Consider the following 26,797-nt stretch of genomic DNA (forward strand, 5'->3'; position numbering starts at 1 on the left):
CTGGTCAAAGGAGAGGGAGTGTGAGTGTCCTCTCCTGTGTATCGCTTCGCCCATTCCTACTGTTCACCCAATCAAATTGCGTTAGGTGCCTTGCTAGTATTTTTGGGCAAAACGTTTATTTGGGTTAAGATTTGGGCTGTGAGTTTTTATCATAAAGTGTCTCAACGGAGAACCTAAATAGTATAATGAGCTTCTATTTAAAATATTATTAAGCTAATTATAGCCAAAACGGGGTATGACACACTGACTGTAGACTGTAGTTGAAATTGTGTCCCATATATACTGGACTAAGCCTTTTCAAAATCAGTGCTGTCTTGGCTTTGCATGTATGGCAATCATGGCTGAATATACTAAGTTTAATCTCTGAGCCATATGTACTCATAAAAAAGAACCATATATAGCTCGCGAGCCATAGGTTCCGGACCCCTGGTATCGCGTTTGTAGAGTGGATTTGACGTTATTATTATTATTCGCAGTATTGTTATTACTCGTATGATGTTATCAGGCCTGGCTGCAAGAATAGTCAGACATTAAACTTGTCCGTGGTACAGAAAAGGTTGCTGACCACTGCACTACATGATAACTGCTCAAAGGAGGGATAAGCAAGTGTGATTTTACCAGCAGAAGAAAAAAAGTGTTTTATTTTTCTTCCTTTCAGTGAACCAAAGTATCGAGAACTCGAAGGAATGATTGTGGCTTTGTAGTTCACAATCATGTGGTCGTTTCCGTTCTAAATATAAAATGGAATAGCGACAGTGCTTTCTAAGTGCTTTTTTTCTCATAGTATAAGCCGTGACTTGTTCTCAAACACTGCTCTGAACATTGACAAATGTAATATCACCCAGAGTGACTAGGTCAAAAATCTAGGTGTCACATTTGAACCTAAACTGTTCCAATTACAGAATATTACTAAAACATCTTATTTCCATTTTTACAACATTGGTAAAATTCGCTGTCCCAGTTCGATGCAGCGATTATAATTCATTTGTTTGCTACCTCCTTGAATTACTGTAAGGTACTACTCTCCAGTCTCCACAAGTCCAAAATCAAGAGACTGCAGCTGGTACAAAATGCTGCAGCAAGGATTTTAACTAAGACAAGAAAGTTTAATGACATTACCCCGATTTTAGCTAATCTACATTGGCTCCCTGTTAGCTTAAAATGTGATTTAAGGTTCTGTCGGTATTATACAAAATCATGAATGGACTTGCTCCCTCATATCTTTCAGATTTAATTTCCCCCTATGTTCTGGTCCGGAGCCTTCGCTCAGAAAATGCTGGTCTACTAGTGACCCCAAGAGACAAGAAGGTTCTACATCCATTGCAACCTGGTCATCCTTATTATTTTATTCTATATTATACATTAATTTTTTTATATCTTATTTTAATATTTGTTGTTAGTAATACAACATCCATTGCAGCCTGGTCATCCTGGAAGGGGGATTACCTCAGGTAGGGTCCCTTCTCAAGGTTTCTCAAGTTGTGGAGCCCATTCCAGCTATCTTCGGGCAGTGGGCAGGGGACACCCTGAACTGGTTGCCAGTCAGTCGCAGGGCACACAGACAACTCACTCGCTCAATCATACCTAGGGACAATTTGAACCGGCCAATTAACCTGACATGAATGTTTTTGGAACGTGGGAGAGAACTGTAATGCCTGGAGGAAACCCACTCAAGCACGGGGAGAACATGCAAACTCCGCACAGGAGGATTCGATCCTATGACCACAGAAATGTGCGTGGTGGATGCGCTAACCACTCATCCGCCGTGCCGTCCGAATACAATACTGTATGATTTGAGGTGTTTTTATTCGCACTGTCTCCAAATCTTGAAGTGCCGCAAAAACAGAACAGAAAAAAACTTGCAATTTTAAAGAAGTACAAAGAATGCATTGTTAGCGATAGAAGGAATCGATCAAAAAAATGAAGTATTCTAAAGTAGGTGGGTCAAAATCACAGCCCGGGGGACAATCGCAGCCCTGGAGATGATAGTTTGAAGCCCCTACCTTAACAGAAAGGTTTAATGTAAGTTTTTCCCATTCTAATTATGGATTAAACGATGTCTGATTGATTGATTTTGATCTTAATTTTTGATTGAATAGATCTTATTTTACGTGGTAAAGTATAAAAAGATAAATATATTTGAAAAAAGTGAAATGTTTTTATCCAAGCTCTTCTTGTGGAAAACACGACTTGGCCTCTTCTCATCCAGATTTTAGCTCCGGCGGCCCGCATGTAGTTTGAATCTGAGACCCGTGTTCTGAAGGAAGACTATCCCATCATGTGGAAGTTTTAATTTTAATCCAATGTCTCCCAGGCCCTCTGCATCCACCCACTGACTCCACTGCACCAGCTTAAGTCAAGTCACACCAAAGGTGAATCGAATTTTGTTTTTCCTTTACATGTATATTTATAATGATATTTAGTCATATACACATACATTCAACTTTAGTAGTACTTACTTTTTCTAATTTTCTGACATTTTAATGTTTTTATCTGGGGTAAGAGGGGTTCGGAGCTAATTATTAAAAGTTTCTATCCACCACTTTACAGCAATTTAACTTTGCAATCCGCACCTCAAAATAGATTAATGTCCTATCCCAGAGGTCTACTGTACCTTCTCCATACATTTTCTCTCTTGCTAGTAAATCACTTCCATGCCAATTTCCTGAGGGTTTGCAGGATTACATTCATTGATGTATCTCCACACTGTAATCATGTCTGCCATATGTTCCTGCGCAACTCCTGATCTGTGGTGTGAAAGTGACGGATGTAGTGCTCTTTCTTTCTGGAGCAGGGGTAACAGTAAATACTCAAAAGCACAACTAACACGATAAAAGCAAAACAGATATGAATGCAAAATTATTATTTCTGCATCTTCTGACATAATTTTTCATTCTATTTGACTGTTTTGTGAAAGCCTGACTTCTGCTGGACATACCATTCCATTGCAAGCTTACAGCAGTTAATCAATATTTTCAACCCGGGCACACTATTGTCTCTCAGAAAATTGCCCAATTTTATCTTTGCAAAAAAGAAGGCCAATTTTCAATATCTTTGCTTGTTTTCTATTGATTAGACGAGTAACTGTGACATTCATCTATTTCGGTAGGTGGCAGCAGATCACCTTGTTCATCACCTTTTATGCCTTATTTTCCACACTATACGGCGCACCTAAAAGCCCCCCTTTTTTTTTTTTCAAAAGCTGACCATGCGCCTTATAATACAGATCAATATTGAGTCGCAAGGTCTTGCAACTAAGTCAAGCAGTAGCCGAATAGATTTTACCCCGTAGACGAAGTATTCCGCAGTGTATACTGGGATAAATAAACTGGCGTTTCATTTCTGAACCAATATGTCAATCATCATTTGAATCGGTCACTATTGGCTAAAGTTATTTGGAGTGAAGGAGTCGGGTAAGCATTTACAGGCTCGCATAGGCTAAGGAGGGGCAAAACAAAGCCTGCAATTGGCCAAAAAAGATGTGAATCACATGTTTGGTATCTCTACGTTCATGAGAAAACTTTTTTTACTACTGTAGTCTGTATTTGTAAACAGGAATTATGGGGCTAAACAGACAGCTAGCAACAAGCAACATCCAACGATGCAGATGCTTCTCGGCGGATTTTATATTTGTCGGCATCATTGCCTGTTTTGGAGTGTGTAAATATATATTTTACACAGTTGGATTTACTACAGATACAAATAAAAAAACATAGTAAAACAGGAAAATATAGTTAAAAAAAAACAAATTGTGGGAAAATTATGAATCAAAATAAATAACCTGTGTTACCTCAAAAGCCTCGGTGACCACAATTGAGAAAAAAAAACTTTTATACTGTTAATATAGGCGACATTAAAAAAAAACATAAAATGGGTGCTGGGAAATGTTGTCTTTAAGATTTTCTACGTACAACGTGCCTTGGCTCAAAAGAACGTTTAGCAACACTGCCCTATTAGTCACGTATTTCATCGAATATAGAACATCACAGAAAAAAAGAATTGAGAAGAATATTTGTTGAATTTATTTTATTAAATCTATTTACAAAGAATGCAAAACTGTCCTTCAACAGTAAAGGTTACCCTAACAACTAGAATGGCCACTTTTGGTGAAAGACTGACTTCTTTTTTTCTCATTTCTGGTGCGGCTTGGTCCACTTGGCAGCTTCTTTTCGTCCTTGTTTCAAACCCTAGAGAAAAAGTTGAAAGAATAAAAAAATATTCATAACAAAGTATCAGTAAGTCATATTTCACTACAAAGGGTCGTTGTTGCATAGAATAGAGCCAAATCAAGGGTTAGGGTTTTGAGAAGACACACAATAACAGCCTTTACAACTTGCATGACTATCAGCCAGCGACAGGAAACTAATGCTAGTGTTTATTCCTGCTAGCGCCAAAAAAGGCCTAGCGAGCTGGATACACCCGAAGTGGCTGAAAAGAAGGAATAGCTGGAGTTGGCCAGAGCTGGTGTGCGTGGGTAAATATAGCAGCGAAAAAAGCCAGTAAAAGATTGCTAGAGCAAAGTAGAATTAGTCAAGCGTCAGGACCTCGACAGCCATAGCCTGCAGACAAGTGTCTAACACAAGTGACTAGAATGAAACAGCGGTAAAAGGTGGCAAGATTCCTTATTCACGATACTTAGCAACCATAACATAAAGGGCTCATAGACCTTTTTCATGGCCAAATTAAAGCAATTTACAAGGACTTCCAAAGCCAATTTTCCAATTTCTCCAGTCCCATAAAAGAAGAAATCCGATGTGAATCATGCATTTTGCTAAGCCACTGAAATATCTATCTTTACATATGTGATCTATAATCTTGCAGGTGCATTTATCAAGACATATTATATTTAGATCTTGAGTAAATCACATCTATAGTTGTTTATGGGACAAACCCATATAGCTGTTGTTTTTCCCCACAGTAAAATAGAATAGAATATAGAATAAAATATACCTTTATTGTCATTCTTACAAAATGGGTTGAATATATTATGACAACGAATTTGGGCGTGGCACTTCAGTATCACATTTAACAGTGAGGATAAAAGAAAACAAAGAAGATAAGGTTATAATTTACACAATATAAAAGGAACAAAGAAGATAAAGGTACAAAATTGTAGCTTAAATTTTTAGTTGCAGGAAGTTCCTCCCATTGCAATTTACCAATGGGAATTGCTAGTCTTATTGCATGGCCTATGATAAATTTCTATAATTGATATATAATCCTTCCACTAATACACATTTCATAGTGGCTTGTTTAGATCTAGAATCCACCTGTCCTCTTGGGTTTGACCTGAAGGCGGCGATGGCGCTTCATAAGACAACTCCAGATAAACTAACGTCGGTTGCCGTTAATCGCTAGGGAAGATGAAATGCAATTACAGAACTAAGCCACAAGGGAGCAGTGTCGTGTCGTTTTTAAGCAGACTTGTTGAGAGACATGAAATTCAAACATAAGTCAGGGTTTCAAGCACCTGTACAAACCCTGGGCTCAGCTGTTTGCGGTGAATGACTCATAAGCGCTTCGTGCCCAACTGAGACAAGCTTCTATCACAAGATCACCATGCGGTCTTCCGTAATAGAAACTTCTAAACCAATGGTTCCCAAACCTTTTCCGGCTTGCGCCCCCTTTCCTCCCCAGTGTATTTCTGTGTTCCACGTCCACTTCGTCAAACCAAAATTGGCCCTAACAAGTGATGTGCTACCCTTCTTTGGTGCAAGCTTTGTTTCCTTCTCGTTTGTTGACTCTGGGACTATGTTCACGGAGTCCGCATGAACCTCGATGAGCTCACACGGTGGATGTGGCAAAGTGTGGTGCTTGCAAACTTTGAATAGTGTTTATTGGCTTGTGCCATTATCAAAACCTGCAGCTGATTGGTCGTCGCTTTTAAAACTCGAACAGTAACAATTGTGGTTGGCCAAAACTCAATCACTCACAACAAAACCTTGAAAAAAAAAAAAAAACGCAGTGCTTTGCGGTTTTACAACCGCACTACGTCACAACGCAATGTTGATTCGATTTCGTTTATTTGTGCAGCCCTAACACCACTTTTCTAAACTATGGTGTATTTAAGAAAATCATGTTTGTTTAAATTGTTTGACCTTGATAAAATATTTTTAACACCACCAGGAGTCGCTGTATAACACACACTCTGGCTTTAAATTAAAGCAAATATGTATTTTTAATAAAACAACCCATACCAAGTAGTAGCCAGTGTGGTATCCACTCATGTACCAAGAAATGAGCATGCTACCCATGGCCTCGTCATCCCCCATGTCGGGAGTCATGGGAGGGGGTGGAGGGATCATCTGAAAGCACAAAGAATCAATATCAGACAAACATTATAAAGCCGGTGTTTGAGTCTATAAATGTCATTCAACTTACTGGTGGACCAAACTGCATCATGGGATGCCAGGGCGGTGGAGCATGACCAGGCCCGCCTGGATGTCTTTTGCCACCCTGTGGATGGAAAACTTTGGTTATAACGGTGACACTGAATTTAGTAGATGTATATTAGGTACACAAGTTAGCTACAGAAAAAAAAAATCAATATATCATACCTGTCTGAAAGGTGGCATGGGAGGCGGACATGGTGGCGGAAATCCAGGATTCCACCTAGGGGGAGGGACCTTATGAAATTTGGCCTTTTGGTTTCGACTATCCAGCTGGCGCCTGGGCTGGAGTGGTTCTGCGGACAAGTCACTTTCCTCTGTTGAAGATTCTGCTTCACGTGTCTATAACGTGAGGAAAATACTTTTAATGACAACGTGAGGTGGGGACAAAGGCAACCAGGCCAATGTTAAACCACATCAACCAATCCGCTAGTGTTATTTACAGATAAATAATAGCTTTACGGTATATTCCAGACAATAAGCCTCAACTATTATTGCTACATTTTCAACAACAACTACGCCCGGAAATATTTAAGGCCCACTTTAAGAGATCTTAAACCATGTTTTTGCCAAAATTATTCATTTAAGACAGAACAGGAGCAAAACGGGAAGTTCAACAGCGCTTTATTCAATAATTACAACATACTCACAATATGTCAACTCTTTATCCACAAATCAAGTCCTCTATTTATATATCCGAATCGAACAGAAGTTATTTATCAAAAAAGCTAGTTCTTTTCGTGTCATCGGCATCAATATCAGGTTGCTGAAATGTCCTTTAAACCTCAAGGAACGAGAACAAGTGAATTCAATTTGGTCTGGTACCGCAAAAAAAAAACAAAAAAAAAAAAACAGATGAAAACACAAAAATACGACTCCCACGTGTTACAATCAAACTATTCTCAGTGTGGTTGGCCTGGTCCTGTCGTCTAGAGCCCTCTTTCGCGTTTTCTTGTGGCGCAGTAGTAAATATTCGTTTGGCTTAGTAACCGCCAGCTATAATGATCACATGATCTGAACACATGTGACGTAAACTACTCTGAGCAGAACAGAGAACAACGCAGCTGAAAATGGCATAAGGTGCGTGGATGCGAATTATTTTTTATGATGGCCATTTAAGCCTGTGGCTTTTAACCATGTGCACCATGTAGTCCGGAATTTACGGTAAACTTGATGGTTTCCCTGTGTCAATTCAGTTACAGGGCAAAACACGTACTACCGTAGTTTTGGTCTCGTCATCACCCTCCGAGATCTCCGACAGCAAGTCTTCGAGGTTCTGCTCTTCCTCATTGCCGTAGTCTGTGTAGACAACAATGCACGTGCCTTTTTCCTCGTCCACAGAGGAGATGGTAGCAGAGTACAGTTGATTATCTTCCGACCAGTATGCACAGCAAGAATCTCCGACCTGCCACTTTTGCAAAAATAATATCATATCGGGGGGTCACTCAAGAAATATCATTTGAGAATTTTAAAATACACTCTTACCTCCTTATCTGTTGCAGCGTTAGTTCTTTTCCTGCTGTACTTCTTTTTATTATTCTTACGCTTTGTTCCAGGTGGGATATTTATTGGGGGTTGAGGTTCATCTTCCCCTTTAAGGGCAGTCTACCATGAAAAAAGGAGCAAGCCTGTGAGTGGCTAACACAAATAGATACAATACCTGTCACCCTATACATTTTCCCTGTATTTTATACGTTTATTGCATCATTTGAAATGAAATAAAATCATGAAATGATCTGCATTTATATAGCGCTTTTCAAGTCAATGACTTCTCAAAACGCTTTACATTGTGCTTCACATTTCCCAATAGCGGCCGTGATCTGTGCAGCCATGTAAGGCGCTAACCTGCTTATTGGGGGTATTGGGGTTTCAGTGTCTTACCCAAGGACACTTTGACATGTAACACGGAGGACCCGGGATTCGAACTGCGATCTCTTGATCCTAAAACGATCGCTCTACCTCCTGAGCTACTGCCGCCTGAGCTACTGCCGCCCCTAGACATTTCAAATTGTTTACATCGTATAACAATTTTTGTACAATATCGTCTTGGCCAATTTATCTCTCGCTCATTGATAGATAGATAGATAGATAGATAGATAGATAGATAGATACTTTGTTCATCCCCGAAGGGAAATTCACATTTCCAGCAGCATCCCTGAGCTGAGAACAATCGAGAACAATCGAAAATAACACGGGAGCTGCTGGAGTGGCTGCCATTCGTGACGGCGCCGGAAGAAACGATTCAATTTGAATCATGTACAAACAAACAAACAATTGAATCATGTACAAACAAACAAACAAACAAAATATTTATGTTTCATTGGTAGCAGGCGATAGCGTCATTGTAGATTGCTGATGAAGATGAAGGCGCAGAAATTGTCCACTACTGCGTATAATAAGCAACACTAAACTTACAGCAAATGGCTAAAGAAATGAGAAACATGCTGATTTTTTGGGGTGTTCATTTAGTAAATAAAATAAACTTGTTTATACAAATTATCTTTGTTTTTATTTTAAAATGAATAAATCTACATAGTGGGAAGCGCGTCCGCGGCACAGTTCTGTGGTCATGAGATTGAAACTTCCTGTGTGGAGTTTGCATGCTCTCCCCATGCTTGCATGGGTTTCCTCCGGGCACTCCAAAAACATGCATGTCAGGTTAATTGGCCGGTCCAAACGCTCACTAAGTGTGAATTAGCGAGTGAGTTGTGTTCCGTCTGTGCCCTGCGACTGGCTGGCAACCAGTTCAGAGTGTCCCCTGCCCACTGCCTGAAGATGGCTGGGATGGGCTCCAGCATCTCCGCGATCCTACTGAGGACAAGCAGTGCAGATAATTGAATCTACAGTCAGCCTTGCTGTGTGTAAATAGGTGCCACGGTGTGTTTTTAAGATCTATTAACACTTTGTAAGGGGAATTGCAAATTTAATAAGGGGAGCGAGCAATTGGCTGAGGTTGACAGGTATGAGATATAATATAGATCTGTGCCAAAACCATTTACCTTAAACGATGTAACTGCTTTATCATATGCTTTTATTAAGGCGGTATCATCCCATATGTCGGAGTCATCACTCTGAAAAAGGGGAAAAAAAATCTCATTTAATTCTTGCATTGTAAAGTATTATTTATTTTTGGATAACAATGCACGCATGTATCGTTTGTCTAGAATAGAATATACCTTTATTGTCATTGTTACAAAATGGGTTACCATATTGTGACAACGAAATTGGGCATGACACTCCAGTTTCACACATTCACAGTGAGGTAAAGAAACCAAGAAGATAAGGTTATAAAACAGGGAGGATAAGGTTATAGTTATAATTTACACACTATTTACACAAAGAAATGACAGCATGTGGGATGTTACATACAGTTAGTATCGTAAGGGTTTGTGCAATATGCATATTCTATATTCTTTGCAGACGGCTTGTTGTCCATATTCTGTTCATCTCAGAAAGTGAGACGTTATCGTTTTAGGACCTCATATCATGATATACACGCACAAATCACAACAACGTGGTCTGCTAGCTAATCAAGCTAGATCCAAGTTATATAGCTCAGCGATGGAACGAAATATTATCCATTCTAAAATGTCTTCATTTAAGCGTCCAACTCACCTGTCCAGCCCCCCGCGCAAATAACACATCCTTACACCCGTTCGCCATTAAAAACAACAATTTCCAATACAACAATTCAAAGCTATGCAGAAATTGTGATACAGGAGTCGCGCGTGTGACGTAAAAATTTGCTGTGACGTATATATATTGCGACGCTGATGGTTGGCGTGGCAACGCTAGGTTGTCTGTGTGCTTCAGGTAGATTCGTCTGTACATTTCATATTTAAGCTACGATTTTAAATTAGAATTTTAAATTTATTATGCATGAACATTCGCTCCGATCTCTGGGAGCTAAAGTTGTTGTGGCTGCTTCCAATGATGAGGATCACCCGCCAGAAAATATTATCGATGGGTAAAGCCTCTTATGTTTTTTTGTATTGTGACTGTTTGTTTTAATTTTAATTTGCAAACCATTGCAATCATATATATTTTGTTTTGCTATACAATGCATCTTCATATTTTTCCTCTCAAAACAGAAACTCAAACACATTTTGGATGTCCACGGGATTGTTTCCTCAAGAATTCATCATTCGTTTTCCTGAAACGACAACCCTTTCTTCGATGACATTGGAAAGCTATAACAGTGAGTCAAATATAAAAAAACGAGATTTATATCAACCTTACAGGTAATAGATGATCTACGAAATATTGTTTTCTAAACTTGGTGTTTGTCACTTTTCATTGACGGTCATAAGGAATTAGGATTTTATATCTCATAGTATTGGGGAATGTTTCTAATAGTTCCCTTTCTCGGGTAGCCTAATACCATTGTGTGTATTTATTTATTGTTGTAAATGAAATGAAAACAGGCAAAGTTAAACTGTCTGCTTGTCGGTCTGTCTGTCTGTCTTGTATTTTTCTTCACTTGCATTTTTTATTCTATCCATCCCATTTTATTTTATCTTTATTATTTTATTAATTTTATTAATTTATTTACTTTTTATTATTTTACTTTTATTTTCATTTATTACTTTTATATGATTATTCATCTTTTTTCATTTATTTTTTTCATTGTTTTTTTTTATTTAGATTTTTTTTAATTGTGTTGTTCATTTTTATTTGTTATTTTATTTGTCCATCCAGCTTATTTTTTTATGCGTTTGTTAATTTATTGTATTTAAAAATGTTTATGTATTATTTTTTATGTATTTTTCATTTCTTTCTTTCATTCTTTTCTTGTCTCTTTCTTTCTCTCTCTGTTTTCTTTTCTTTCTCTCTCTCTTTCTTTCTGTCAGTTTTCTTTTCTTTTTTATTTCTCTCTTTCTTTCTCTCTTTCTTTCCTTATCGTTTTCTTTATTTGGTCCCATTCCACGCGCCTTTCTCTCATTCCAAGTCTAAATTAAACTCTTCCTTTGTTTGTTTGTTTGTTTCTTTTTTCCTTCCTTTCTTTCTTTGTTTCTTTCTCTTCTTTCCTTTCTTTCTCTATACAAATAAAAATGACTTGACTTGACTTATTTCTTTCTTTCTCTCTTTTTTCCTTTCTTCCTTTATTTCTTTTCTATCTTTTTTTTCATTTCTTCCTTTCTTTCTTTCTTTCTTTCTTTCATTCTTTCTCTCTTTCTTTCTCTCTTTCCTTTCTTATCTCTTTCTTTAATTGGTCCCATTCCATGTGCCTTTCTCTCGTTCCAAGTCTAAATTAAACTCTTTCTTTCTTTTCTCTTCTGTCTCTTTCTTTCTTTCTTTTTTCTTTTCTTTCTTTCCTTATCTGTTTCTTCCTCTCGTATCTGTTTCTTTCTTTCTTTCTCTCTTTTTTTCTTTATTTTGTCCCACTCCACGTGCCTGTCTGACAGACAAATCCAACTTTGTTGAAGCAGCATAAATAGGTATTATCCTTTCAGGGCTTCAGGTGTTCATAAAAATGTATTTAAAAAAATGCATCTCTTCTTCCTTAATGATGCCCTTAGACAAAGTTCTGATGAGTCATTCTTTGTTAGCTCTTCTCCAAGGCAGTATCCTAATTCTAAGTACAGCCATTGTTTATTTCATTTTAGTCTAATCCGGTTGATGATTTAATTAAATCTGCCGGACATGCCTGACGACTATTCCCTTTTTTTCTTTTTTCCCCCAGTTAAAAATCTAAAAGTAGAAAAGAACACATCCTATAATTCCTCTCGCTTTGAATTTGTGGCAGAGAAAGGTACGTGAAATTATGCAAGTATTAGTCACCCACTTGCTTCACAAATCCTAATTAAGCCCCTTTTTTACTGCAGATTTGGAAATCACGGATGGGCTTCTTCAGAGAAATTCTATTTCAGTAGGTTCTACATTTTAATGTCATGCTAAATGAATCGAAGAAACTCTGGGACAAACCCTAACTTGTTCTCCGCTACTTGTTTGTGTTTTGCAGCTAAATGGAACCAATGCCATTCATCTTCGTTTTATTATCACCTCGGGATATGATCATTTTGTAGCTGTGCATAGAGTCACTGTACATAAAAAATGACACCTTTTTATACCACTGTTGTCACTTTCTATTTTTTTTTCAATAGAAATTGAAACGACGCACGTTGGTTTGATTATCACCTCAGGATACTATCGGTTCATTCAAGTGAACGGAGGTGTTCTAAAATGACACTCGTTAATGTCAGATGTCACACATTATTTTCACATATTAGTGTCGTGAAAAATAAACCTTAGATATCAAAGTCTACACACCCCTTTAGCAGTCCTATGTTTTTGTGGTTTGGAAATGAGACTTTAATTTACATCAAGTATAATTGGAATAATTTAATAATCCATCCATTATGCTACATTGAAGCTGTTACTTAGTAACCTAAATCCTCTCCACGTAAGTACACTCCGAGTCTTTTGTTTGCATTTTTTTCACTCTGGTGTGACCCATGCCCCGCTTCTTTTAAAGGGGCAGCATCACATACCAAGCGGTGGGCTCTTTTAAAGCAAACCGGAGGGCGTGTGATCCGCCATGGAGCCCAAGCGTAAAAAGAGACAAATAACTCTTCAGAAATCAAACTTAAACTGTATTCATGTGGTTTTATTTACATTACCTTTTTGCGGCTCTTGACAATTTTGTTTTTTTGTTTTTTTCTGATCCAATATGGCTGTAACACAAAATCGCCCTGAAAGATATAAATAAACTCGCAAAAGCTCAACGAGGAAAACAACTGTGGTGTATCTGATGATGAATGAATGAATTGAAGGACATTAAGTGGTGAGCAAGGTGGGCTCTGTTGTGGGCACAGAGCTGGACAGCCTGACAACTGTAGCTGAGAGACGGGCACTGAACAAGCTAGGGTTAATCATGGAGAATTCATCACATTCACTACACAGCATCATCTCCAAACGGAAGAGCAGCTTCAGCGACAGACTGCTGTCACAGTCTTGTTCCATGGACAGACTGAGGAGATCATTTCTTCCTCATGCCATGAGGCTCTTAAACTCCACCCAGGGGAGTAACCCCCCCCCAAACAAACATTTGCATTTTACCCTATTTTTATTACGTGTATTTTCCGTAGCACTATCCTATCTATCTAAGTATATACATTGTGAATTCTGACGATGCATGATTTAAGCCATGGCCGTGCATATTCAACAACGTTTGCCACTTACAATTCTTAGTTTAAGCTGAGAAAGAGCAAAAAAAAATAAAAAATACAGATTTTCAATCAAAATATTGTATTGCGCATTATTCACGAGTGCACGTTCGACACAAATAAATATATCACTGTATTTACATTTAACAGGGATTATATGCAGCCTAGAGTCAGTAAATATGGACTTTGCAGGATTAAATTAAAAGCAGAGACATAAGCAGTCGGTGCGGATGTCCATTTTCTTTTTATTTCAACACAATTTAATTAAAGATATGGATTCACATTAAAGCTCTCTCATAGCGTTTTCATCTGTTTGCTCATTTGGCAAAGCTTAAGAAAAAGAACTGGCCGGGGATGAATGGCACCAATACAAAGGGCATTTCTCCCTCACTCTCTCGGAGAGACACAGTTAATTAACAAAATTTCAGCGGAATGGGAAGCTCTAATTGGCATCTGGACCCGTTTCCTTATCCTCCCTCTCCCCCCGATATTGACATCCCCAAAGAAATGGAGGGATCACGGGTGATGCAACTGGAGGGTAGTGGGATCCAGATGGTTTCCCAGCCAACCGGTAAGTCTCTAAAGACGGCCACCTCACTTTCCAACTTGCATTATACCCCCCCCCCCTTTTTTTTTTTTTTTACCGCCATGTCATCTTATCAGGTTGAGCGGTGCACCCGGACCCTCCGGGACTCCCTCCCCAATTACTTTGCCGACTGCGGAGGAGCTCAGGGATTCGCAGAGGCGGTGCCGCGGCATGGCTCTTTGAATAAACCAATAAAAGTATAAAATAGTGGGCTAAATAACAAGCCCCCTGATATTTAAGCGGCAACTAATTGCTCAGGGTTGTGTCTGCGGTGCAACACATTTGAGGATGTGGGTGTAATGAGTAATGAGGGCAAGATAGGAACTGATATACTCTTATTGGGCCTTTTAGTTTTTACAACTATGGCTTATAGTCGAGGTAGGATTTGTCTTTTCTCTTGTCATAGGTAAGGATTAGGGATGCAGTGGATTTTTGCGCCAAATTTGTTTCTACTGTAAATGACCAAACATGCATTTTCAGTTTTGGGCGAAATTGAAAAAAAAAAAAAAAAATCTGATTTCTCTTCTAAGGTGAGGCAAGCTATGCAAAATAAAATAAAATGTCCAAACAAAATAAAACCTGACAATATCCAAACCTGAAACAAAGACTAAGATCGAAATGCAAGGAACAAAGTAACAAAGGAGGGGTCAAAATAACACAAGTGTTCGAACTAGAAACAAAAAATAAACCTCACGTATGAAGGATTTTATTATTTTGTGCATAATAATTCAAATCTGTATTGCAGATCAGCTGAATAGTGCTGTTTTAAAGATGTTTTTGAGGCATAGCCGCCAGACAGACAAAACGAGCTGACAAGGTGGGGGCCCAAGGCCGAGCGAAGAATCCTCGCCATGGTAATCCAGATGGTATGGGGTTTCCCTGAACTGCACTCCAGACAATCACGTACGCAAGAAAGGCCGCCATCTGAGAACGCAAGAGAAGAGAGCCAATAAGCAAATTAAGAAACAGATTTAAGATGCCATGAAACCAATAAAATGGGACCGGGAAGTGTTTTTCCTGTCTTAATTTAAACATTGTATCAGGAAAAAAGTGTCTCTCCCTGATGGCCACAGGAAAGCACAGATTGTATTGAGAGGGACACAAGCCCCTGATACTGTTATTAGTTTTCTCTGTTAGGAAAGAAATCTCTGGTGATTTGGCTGATTGGTTTCCTGGTCTTCTCACTGACAGAATGAGCACACATAACTGTTAAGAAAGGTGAAGCTAAGGTTAATATCGGTTTGTATGGTAAATTTATGTTCAATTTGAAATTGGGCTCATCTGTGTCATCTTCCACACCAAGGTTGCATCCTCTAGGGGAAGATGGCTTGCCAAATCTAAACAAAAATTACCCCAAAATATTTTTTTAAAAGGGGATAGCAAGATTATGCAGTAAGGCAGTTTTACAAGCTATTTGTTTTTCATTTTAACCAAACACTTTTTTACAATAAATGTCTGACAATATATTTTTAAACACTCAAATGCCCTTTTGGTTATTTTAAGAGAATTTAATAAATAAAAAACTCAGCATCTAGTAATTTACTTGCCAGTTATTTAGCATTTATATTGTATTTTTTAGCTGGTAATTGCAAAATAAGTATTGTTTATTCAATTTTCAACCAAGCGTTTCATCTTTTGGGTTTTGGACCACAGTTTTTATTTCTGTGCATCCTTAGCAAGGATATTCTCCTTGACTGCGGTCCGAAATCTGGAATAAACGCGGTTTGCAAATGTGCCACCCCCCACTAATGAATTCAAGGCCTCCTTTTGTTCTTGACTGTCAGCCGATGAAGAGAATCACAGCAGGATATGAAAGAGTCATTATCAAGTCACTTCAGGGCAGGCTTCACTTATCGGCCGGTGTCTTCTCGGATGCCCGCTGGAACACAACTCATTAGAACACAAAGCGTTATTACCCGGGCATATCCTGCGATAGTGGACACAAAAAAAAGCTAGAAAAAAAGGATGGGTGAATGAATTTCTTATTGTCATATGATTAGAATTCATTAAAAAGCTTTTAGGGATTTTCTACACTGATTTGGGCTGTTTTGTACACCCATTTAAGGAACCAAAGCTTTGTTTATTTAAACAGGGTAGGGTGGGTGATACCTGAATATTTGGTATCAATCTGATCCAAGTAAGTACAGGGTAGAATCGATTGACATGGAACTGATGCCGATTCTTTTTGGCAGGAACTTTTATGATCAAAAAGATTTTTGGCACTTAAAATTTTTCAGTGCAAACTTTAATAGTATAAAAAAATATATAAATACATGATGACAGTTTCAAAACAAAAGCCAAGAGAGTTAAACCAAATAAGCAGGAATGTAATGAAAAACCAAATCATGAATAACAATGTCATAAAGACAACTAAAATCTTCCATTGCACAAGATATTGAAAATAAAGTCAGGCATGCAGATAAAGTGACAATTATCTGTTGTTGGACCTGTTGCCACACTGACAATGGATTTGCAGGGTTTTGTTGAGTAATAGTAATATGTTTACGATTTTAGTTTGTCATGTCCTGCATGGTTGTCATGGCATCCAGCTAGCCCCGCCCCTTGACACGGGCTGAGATGCATTGAACTGATTGTTTGTGGAGTACTTAAACGCTCCTTTTGGGACTGCCCGTGGCCAGACCATTGCTTTACAATGTTGAAGACCTGTTCATGCCTGTTTGATCCGTGTAAATGCCTAGTTTGTAATTTTGATTACCTTTGAACCTGTTTTGTTTTGTCTTTGGTCCGTTTGTGTATAACTTTTATTTCTCAATTAAAGTGAAAGATTGGCCACGCAAATGAGTTCCAACTTCCTGCTTCCCGGTCCGTTTCGTGACATAGTTGCAGTGTGAGCTTTTTCCATGTGTTTATGTCAATTTATGGCATTGACACAGTAGCAGACTACTTAACCAAACAGGGAGAATTAAGTGGAATATTCGTTCTTTTCCTGTCTTCATGGGTAACAACAGAGAAGTCATTTTTAGGCAACAGCGACAGAGAGAAGAAAACAAAATTGATTCATTCACGCTGCCTAATTCATATCCAATGCACGTAATTCACATTTCCTCAAAAGCCGCACATTAAAAACATTAGACACTCAGATTTATGAACATTACATTAATTTGTTTTCACTATGAGAACAAATTTACAATATTTTGGCCTACAAATTAACACATATAATAATCAACCTTTGAAAAACTTAAAGCACAAATTTGACCCAAGATGTACCTCCTACCGAAAATATGACATTGTCCGGCATTATTATCTCTCTCTCACACACACACACACACACACACACACACACACACACACACACACACACACACACACACACACACACACACACACACACACACACACACACACACACACACGAAATATTAAAAGCTTTAACAAACCTTTCAGGGACAATTTAGATAATGAACGAGGCAAAAAAAGAATTTCTGAAATATCGATCATAATACCAAACATATAAAATTAATAAAAAAAATCATCCACCTGACCACTGCCTGAAGATAGCTGGGATGGGCTCAAGCACCCCCGTGACCTTACTGAGGATGAGCAGTGCAGATAATGAAAGGCTGTATTGATGGCATTACTGTATTTTGTACAATCCTATAACATAGAAGTCAGAAGGGTAAAAAAAAAGTCACAAAGAAGTAGAAGTCTTATTGTTTTGCAGCTTGTATAATAACGTCAGGGCCACTCAGGGTGCTGTAGAAGCACAATGCAGGATCACGGATTAGTACAGTGGTTTTTATTTGAGCCAGGGTTTGGCAGAAGGGTCATCAGGTATCTAGATCACAAGACAGTCTTGGTCCAAGAGGCTGGCAAAAGGTCGGTGATCCAGTAAAGTCACTTAAGCAAAGGCGACAATCCAAATGTTCGACAGGCCCTACTCGTTGCGAGGAATGAAGGCAAGGGTTCAGTATACTGGAAGAAATCAAGGCTGTGACAAGAACACTTAACCAGAGGGCACGAAGGGCTAGTCTCAACTGGCTTGACCTGACTGACGTGAAACATAGAATGAACGCGCATCCCTTAAGGAAGACTGAGGCGACCTGCCACGGGATTGATTACCTTGGAAACAGACAAAGGTCCAACGAACCTGTAGGCGAGCTTGCAGGAAGCCACTCTGAGTGGCAGGTTCAGTGTGGACAGTCATACCTTTTGCCCTATTGAATATCGAGGGGCGCTGATCTCCTTTTATCAGCCGACCTTTTGTAAATGGGTCTCCCTCAGAAGACGCCCCCTCGCAGCTCCCAGGTTCTTCTGCTCCTCTGAAACAGGCTAAAAGTAGAAAGGACAAGAACTTGGTCAGAAAATTGTGGAAAAGGAGAAAATGGGAGGCCCAATACGAAATAAAATGGGCGACATACCTGAATAGGCCAAGGGATTGTGCTGTGCGCCTTTTCCGCCCACATTAGCTGTGAGGACCATGATGAGGGGTTTTCTGCTGCTAAAATTCTCAAACTCTCAGAAAACCAGAACAGACCAGTGGACCCCAGAGCATTTGTTTAAGTATTTTTATTAAGGAAGCGTTCAGGGCTTGCGGGAGACGTGATGGCCGTCAGACGTCAACAGCGGTGCCAGGGAGTTAACTTCGGAACGAGTCGTCAACCGTAGTGCGGAAATCAGGCAGGTCGTGTTTACCGGGACTGGAGAATAGATCAAAACGTGGGACGGAAACAGGTTGTATCGGAGGCAGGCAAAATCAGGTAAGCAGAGTTCTAAACGAACGGGAAATCAGGAGAAACACACAAAGTTGCAAGAATGTACGCTCTGACACTTCTCTCTGGGCGCAGGGCGCTTAAGAGAGGAGTGCCAGCCAATCAGAAGGCGCCCACCCAGGCGCCACATGATTGCTCCAGGTGATCTGAGTTAGTAATCATGACACTTTTCAAGTTATTGGTTCAATCGTTCGGTTTGACCATAGGATTGCGGGTAAAACCCTGACAGCAGACTTACCGTGCTCCTATAAGTTTACAAAACTCGCTCCAGAACTTGAAGATGAACTGCGGGCCCTGGTCAGAAACTATGTCATCACGTAAACCATGAATGTGGAACACCTTCTTCAGAAGGGTCTCTGCAATAACCTCTGCTAAGAGGGGTCGGGCTGGAAGAATGTAGTTAACCATTTTGGAGAAGCTGTCAACAACAGTTACAATGACAAACAACCTCTTAGACACGGGCAGAACTGAAACAAAGTCGACAGAAATGTGCGCTCATAGCCTCTAAGGCAGTGTTTTTCAACTAGTGTGCCGCGGCACACTAGTGTGCCGTGAGACCTTGTCGATTGTGCCGCTGGAAATTGCCCAATTTTATCTTTCTGAGAAATCAGAATATGTCAGGACCAGAACGGAACAGGGAGCCAATCGCGTAACGTTTCTTAGTTTATTGAGATAGAGAGTGGAAGAAAGTCGCTCTCGCAATCGGATTGTGATCCGAATACAGAAATGGATCTTCCGTAGCGGGCGATGGCATTGTCGGGGACGGAAAACCAGGTCGATAGCCGGGACCGTATAGCAAAAACGTGGTCTGGATCGGAAATGATGCGTAAGCCAGGAAGGGAGAGCAGGCGTGGTCGGGATCAAAACAGGTGGTAGCCGGAGATAAATGGGAGCAAAAAACGGGACAGGTAGGAATCAGCGTAGAAAAAAGGCTCGTACACACAGAGGTTCGCAGACGGACTGACAACAGGGGACAGACAGGACTGGGTTCAAATAGTGACAGGGAGCCAATCAGAGCCCGCGGTGGTTGGCGCCAAATGAGCGGGCACAGCTGAGTCACATCAGTAATCATGACAGTATTGTTGCTTTCTTCAGACGAGGAATGGTAATAGACATCCATAACAGTAGGTGGCAGTAGATTTTTGTATACTTTTTATATACTAATTATCTGCTCATGAGGTACCACACTACATTTAATAACTTAATTTGTTTAACAAAGCGGTTTAAGACTGTAAAAAATAAAAACATAAATAAAGCAAATCATTCTTTTTTATTTTAAGCATAATTTTCTTCTTTTTATACACTAATTATCTGCTTATGAGGTAGTTCAGTGAAATATTTGACATAACCTCATTTTCAAACATTTTCGACCGATGGTGTGCCTTGGAACTTTTTTATAAATAAAAGTGTACCTTGGTTTAAAAAGGGTTGAAAAACACTGCTCTAAGGGACTTCTATGGGTAGTAACTCACTTCGAATGAGAGTTCATATTCCTGGTGCACACCTCACGGGCCTAAACATATTACTATTACTATGTCACACTTCAGGTTAAGCCACCAAAACTTTTGAGGGATGACCTGGGCAGTCATCTTTGACTCCAGGATGACAAGTCACCTTAAGAGTGCGGATCACCTGACCACATTATCACGTTATTTGTGATTAAGGGCTATACAAATAAAAATGACTTGACTTGACTTGACACATAGAGAACATTGACCAGTGCCTTTTGCCAGTGTGCTGAACTCCTCTTCTATTCATTCTTGGTTTGAATCTAATTCTTTACTTGGCACCCAAAATTCTACGTGTTCCCGTTCGTCATTATACACTCAACGATATTATCCCGTACGTATTTTGTTCAAGTGTGAAAGACTCTTTTCCACTCTTTGCTCCGCTAGACAGACTTTTGAGTGTCCTTATCAGTTTATGAGTAATCCTCTATGCATGCCATTAACAAAAGAGCCAGCATACTGGCAATAGGCCTTAATTTGATTTCAAGTCTGATTTTTGGGTGCAATCAGCTCAATTAGAGAAGGGGAGATGATTCGACAAGAGGAAAACAATCTCATTTTATCAACAGGGGAGAAGCAGAATGAGCGAATGACAAAAAAAAATCAAGCTGAATGTTGTTATGATAAGGTGATGGATGCAGGAAAGCAGTAAACAGGGCCGACATTCTTAAAAATGGTGTTAAAAAAACCCCTTGTTTAAATTAAAACAACAATAAGAAATAAGAAATCAGTAACAAGAAACAAATCTGCTGAGACCATCACAATACCGTATGTTGGCCTAGTCTGAACATTGAAATCAATTACTTTTGTTTTATTAGTTTTCCTGTTCACTTATAATGCCTGATAAGTTCTACTCGTTCAGTGCCTTTAGCGGAATATATATATATATATATATATATATATATATATATATATATATATATATATATATATATATATATATATATATATATATATATATATATATATATATATATATATATATATATATATATATATATATATATATATATATATATATATATATATATATATATATATATATATATATATATATAGATATATATATATATATAGAGGGCAGCACGGCGGCGCAGTGGTTAGCGCTTGTGCGGCACAGTTCATGTCATGGGAACCTGTCGTGGGTTCAAATCCAGCTCCAGACTTCCTGTGCGGAGTTTGTATGTTCTCCCCGTGCTTGCGTGGGTTTCCTCCGGGCACTCCGGTTTCCTCCCACGTTACAAAAACATGCATTTCAGGTGAATTGGCCAGTCCAAATTGTCCCTAGGTGTGAATGAGCGAGTGAGTTGTCTGTCCCCGTGTGCCCTGCGATTGGCTGGCAACCAGTTCAGGGTGTCCCCTGCCCACTGCCCGGAGATGGCTGGGATGGGCTCCAGCCCCCCCGCGACCCTAATGAGGATAAGCGGTACGGCTGATGAGATGAGATGAGATGAGATATATATATAGATATACAGTATATATACCCCAGCCATATCCCCCTAGTGGGAGGTGGCTTGAGTCAAGAACACATTCACATTTTTCGACTCTTTTTGGAAAATTGATATAGAGGAGGGGATTCCCAGCCCCCTCGCTCAACCCACCTGATGTGTCGCAACATCTCATTGGTAGTCATTAGGTGACCAAACCCCCCAATTCCAACCCCTAATGCCGAACGCCAAGCAGGGAGGCAATGGGTACCAATGTTGTAAGTCTTAGGTATGACGCAGCCAAATCTCGAACCAGCAACTTCCCAGTCTCAGGGCAGGCGCCTTACTCCCAAGGCCACTGAGCTGGTTGTAGAAATAGTGCAATAAAAAGAAGTGCAAAAACATTTTACAGTAGCAACTTAAAAAAACTCAATACAACTTACAAGGTACATGTCTTCACAGTATCGTTCAAAAGTATATACTTTCACTGTGTCCCGACGGATCACCACCTTATCGTGGTGGGGCACTTTGCGCGTCTCCATGACCCCTAGAGCTATGTCGGCGGGAGTCTCGTACTCCTGGTAGGGTTACCCAAGCCGAACAGGTCGAAGGGTAGAGTCCAGACTAAGAGTGATCCCAAAAGCTGGTGGCGGCACGCTTTGAGGCGGTTTCCTACAGACCTGGATCCCGTTAGCCGCCTGCAGTTGTAGAAAGATGCCGGTCGTCTAGGGTCGCCCTTGCCACTGGAACCATCTTCTTTACAATCAAGATAGTGGCGTTGGGGAAAGCGCACCCCTTACGCCACTTTAAAAACCGTCATTGCGCAGGTATCCTCTTTTACCTGAGTCTCCGACCACAATCCAGGATCGGACTGTTCAAACATCAGCAGACTCACAAATAAAAGAAGATGGTCATCATCGAATCGATGGACAACCCCAACGAACGAACTTTCACTGTTTCATTTGGCAAAAACAACAAAGAGAAATAAAGGATGTTTTCACAGTTTTGTGCGTTCCTTTAGGGTGGTGGTGGACCTGAGGAGGAAACTGTCTCTGCGTGTGTGTGAAATGAATGAGACTGCATAGGGAGAGAAGCACGGCCGGATATGATGAATGTAAACAAAGCTAATGAAAACGAGAATATTAATAAAAAGAGTTAAAGCTAACACACGTCAAACTTCAATATTCATTACTCATTCATTCATTCATTCATTATATGCACCGTTTATCCTCAGTAGGGTCAAAATGTACCTGTAACTTGATAGTGTCTTCCTCTTCTTTAACTATAACGAAACACTATTACAGGTTTTCCGGATCCTGATGAGATGCATTCTGTTACTCGCCAAGCCTACCAATTAGAGAAAAGACCCACCAAGGTGGTGTCATCAGCAAACTTCACAATTGTGTTTGTGGGGTGGGTTGATGAACTGTCTGAGGTATACAGAGTGAACAGTAGAGGGCTCAGCACACATCCTTGGGGCGATTCGGTGCTCGTCGTCATTGTGAAAGAGACATGGTTTCATGGTCTGGGGAGGAATTCCATAATCCAGCTGCAGATAGAGGAGGACAGTCCCAGTTGGGAAAGTCCCTCTATCAATTGGTGTTGAAAGCAGATCTGAAATCCAGGAAGCACATTCTGACATAGCTTTTGGTTTCTCTAAATGGCTCAGCGAAGCATGAAGAGATGGTGTTTAGCGCGTCGTCAGTGTAGTGGTTTGTCTGTAAGCAAACTGATGAGGGTCCAGTGTCGGGGGTAGGGAACCTTCGATATGCTGGAACATCAACCTCGGACTTCATGACCACAGGTGTAAGTGCAACAGGCCTGTAGTGATTTGGCTGACCACTGATGATTTTTTTGAGATGGAGATGGTAGTGGAGGTCTTGAGGCAGAATGGAATGGTAGTTTGTGACAGGGACCGGTTGAAATTGTTCATGAAAACCCCAGCCAGCTGGTTAGCGCAGTCCCTCAGCACCCTCCCTAGTACTCCATCCGGGCCAGCTGCCATCGCAGTTGGCGGTTTGGTTGCTTCACATCTTTTTTGAGTCCTCGGTTCCTGTTTCCCTCCTCACTGAATCAAAACAACTTAATTGCATCACTGCTAAATATTTTGCATTAATTGAAACGAAAATAGCGTTTTTGCACTTATTTGTTCAAACATTTATTGGGCAAGTTTCCCTCCCGAAAACAGATTCTCTCAATGTGCCAACTTCAGTTGACAATGCTGACAAATGTCTGGCACACAAACTGCTCCATTGTTTTTTCCCCCGACATTGGTTTTGTTGAGTTAATTTTTTTTTTTTGCCAGAAATGTCAGATGTGGCTTTTCAAACACCATCTCCCGGTGGGATAATGAACCATTTCAAGTTTGTCTATAAAAACCTATGAAATAAAGGAGCTTTTATTAGTTAATATATTTTTATATAAATAAAAAAATCCTAATGGAATGCTACTAAATATAAAGTTGGGTAGTTCCGGGAAAGAGAATGGAGATGCATTGAGAGATAGCACTTTTTTCAATTTCTTTTTCAGTACATCGCTAGAATTTATTTCTTTCTATTTTCACTGGAAGTCATTAATCTCTTCTATCCACACTCACTTGTGCCCCTGCACACACATTTCAACACCCCGCCCCCCATCCCAACGTTTGATTTCTAATATATTTTACGTTTGAATGCTTTTCCATGGCTGAAAACCATTTTAAATATTGGACAAGCTAAAATTAATTGCAAGCATTGATTTACATAGAAAATAAACATATTGATGAGCTACGTCAGGGATGTCCAATTTATAGACCAAGGGCCAGTTGTGGCCCGCTGATGTTATTTATAAGGCCCACAGCATATTTTTTCAAATCACAGTTAGTGTGTGTGTTTGCATGTGACTTATGAAGCAATTTTCGTGAAAATGTTCACAGTCGTACTTCAGATCTGCGCTTTTGTCTTTAGCTAGGTTTCGTGTCCAAGCAGCCCCAATAAATACCAACAAAATCGATAAACATCTGCTTTCATGGGGTCTCTAACGCTCCCTGGTAGCCCAATTGGGTACTGCAGCTCCTGACAACAGACCAATCCAGTATGCAATCTTTTAACGGCCTGGCAATGGCTGGCCATTTTTCTTGTACTAAAAATGATCAGTTTGCTTGTACAAATGTGTTTTATAGATGACACAGATGTCCAAGAATTATTGGGAGGAGAAAAACAACTCAGAACAGAAAAAACAATGTCACACAACAGACACAAATTACAAAGAACAATTCATTGTTTTCCTTATAAACAACCTTTCATTTCATTATCTTGTGTTGCTTAAAGTCTTTTTGTGGTTAATGATTGCATTCTCTTTTATGCACCATTGCTAACTGCTCTCCCCATACCCAACCCTTTTGATTTACTTTCTAAACATGTCAACATACGTTTTCTAATTTTTGTCTTGATTACCGATGTGATGCACCTGTGATCGCTCCTTTGGCGCCAACTGCCCCGGACTCTGATTGGCTCCCTGTCACTACTTATATCCACATTTTTTTCGTTCACCTGTTGCCACTCCGTCTTCGAACCTCAGTTGACTCTAGGCAAGCTCTTCGACCCTGACTCACTCCTGTTTTTGCTCCCGCCTGTTTCCCGACTTCGACCCTGACCACGTCTACTCTCCTCTCCTGGCTTTCGACTCGTTGCTGATCCCGACCACGTTTTTTGCTCTCCTGTCCTGGCTACTGACCCGTTTTTTCCGTTCCCGACACCGCCATCGCTCGCCACGGAAGTGCCACTTCTGCGACCTGCTTCCCGCGACCAGCAGTCACCGGATCGTGTGTGCAATCCTTTCCTTTCTTCCCAATAAAACGGAGAGAAATGTAACGTAGGTGGGTCCTGTCTCCGTTCTGGTCCTGACAATTTTTGAATATTAAGCTGGTTGGGCAAAAGCAAATTTTGTCATTTATACATTGAGACATTTCATTTTCATGGACATCGATTTTATATAAATCTCTAAACGGAAAAAGCTTTGGGTTCCTGTCATAGATTTATTTTTAGTGTTACAGACTGTTCACACTTACTCAACGTTTTAAGTATTTAGAGGACAGGGCAGCAGGCAGCGCAGTGGTTAGCGCGTGTACAACACAGTACTGAGGTCATGGGATCGAACCTTCCTGTGCGGAGTTTGCATGTTCTCCTTGTGCTTGCGTGCACTCCGGTTTCCTCCCGCACTCCAAAAACATGTGAGGCAAGTTGGTTGGCCAAATCCAAATTGTCCCTAGGTGTGAAGGAGAGAGTGAGTTGTGTGTGCCCTGCGACTGGCTGGCAATCAGTTCAGGGTGTCCCCTGCTCGCTGCCTGAAGATAGCTGGGATGGGCTCCAGCACCCCCGTGACCCTACTGAGGATAAGTGGTGCAGATAATGAATAGATGGATGAATGTAAAGGACACCGCCGCCCTTTTCACAAGCGCAGGGACCCGCTATATCTATTTCTATCTATCTATCTACCTTGGTCAAATCCCTCAAGAGGGGTGGCCGACAGCAAGACAAACACATACAATAACAGAGGAAATAAAAGGGAAAAAAATAGCAAAAAAACACACACAAAATTTTTTGGACCATGGCCAACCCAATTGCCCAAACACCCAAACAAGTTGGGCACCTCAGCACCTAAGTTGGTCATGCTTTCGTCCCTCCAGATGAAATGGGACACCAGAAAGCGGCCATGTCACACTCTTTTGTTCAACAGCAGGGCCGGACAGCTTTCACATTCTATTTACCTGACGGTTATTCTTGAGGTTTTTAAGCTGCGGTTTACAGACTGTTTTACAGTGGCTTGCAAGTTATTCCCAGGGTTTTCAAAGGCAGTTCTCCACTGTTCTAAGTCTTTTCTGTACACTTAACCCAGACAATGTCTCTACTTGATTGGGACTAGTTTAGAGACTGGTATTCCCAGGGTTTAAAGCCACAATTTTACAGACTAGCTCCATCTTTTTCATGGACCTCACTCTGCCAATGTCCGTT

General features: G+C 40.1%; 2 protein-coding genes across 4 annotated transcripts; one reads left to right on the forward strand and one right to left on the reverse strand.

Annotated features, from left to right (window-relative positions):
* Positions 1–4,007: 4,007 nt before the first annotated feature.
* On the reverse strand, positions 4,008–10,142 carry smn1 (survival of motor neuron 1, telomeric). Of its 3 annotated transcripts, none has more exons than XM_088336418.1 (8): positions 10,005–10,142; positions 9,389–9,460; positions 7,875–7,994; positions 7,609–7,800; positions 6,558–6,731; positions 6,382–6,456; positions 6,198–6,305; positions 4,008–4,187 (listed from the first exon to the last, which is right to left on the reverse strand). In XM_088336418.1, the coding sequence occupies exons 1-8, from the start codon at positions 10,050–10,052 to the stop codon at positions 4,131–4,133; spliced, it is 846 nt and encodes a 281-aa protein (XP_088192544.1). In that variant the 5' UTR covers positions 10,053–10,142; the 3' UTR covers positions 4,008–4,130. The 3 variants fall into 3 exon arrangements, with proteins under 3 accessions (XP_088192544.1, XP_088192543.1, XP_088192545.1); XM_088336417.1 differs by having other exon boundaries at positions 7,606–7,800; XM_088336419.1 differs by lacking the exon at positions 9,389–9,460 and having other exon boundaries at positions 7,606–7,800; positions 10,005–10,124.
* hspb11 (heat shock protein, alpha-crystallin-related, b11) lies at positions 10,141–12,459 on the forward strand. The gene is made up of 5 exons (XM_088336420.1): positions 10,141–10,356; positions 10,481–10,587; positions 12,073–12,141; positions 12,215–12,258; positions 12,352–12,459. Exons 1-5 carry the CDS (start codon positions 10,265–10,267, stop codon positions 12,445–12,447), a joined length of 408 nt encoding a protein of 135 aa, XP_088192546.1. The 5' UTR covers positions 10,141–10,264; the 3' UTR covers positions 12,448–12,459.
* The last annotated feature ends 14,338 nt before the right edge of the window (positions 12,460–26,797 follow it).

This window comes from Urocampus carinirostris, chromosome 5 (genome assembly GCF_059441175.1).
Source record: "Urocampus carinirostris isolate Australia breed hairy pipefish chromosome 5, RoL_Ucar_1.0, whole genome shotgun sequence".
NCBI classification, from domain to species: domain Eukaryota; kingdom Metazoa; phylum Chordata; class Actinopteri; order Syngnathiformes; family Syngnathidae; genus Urocampus; species Urocampus carinirostris.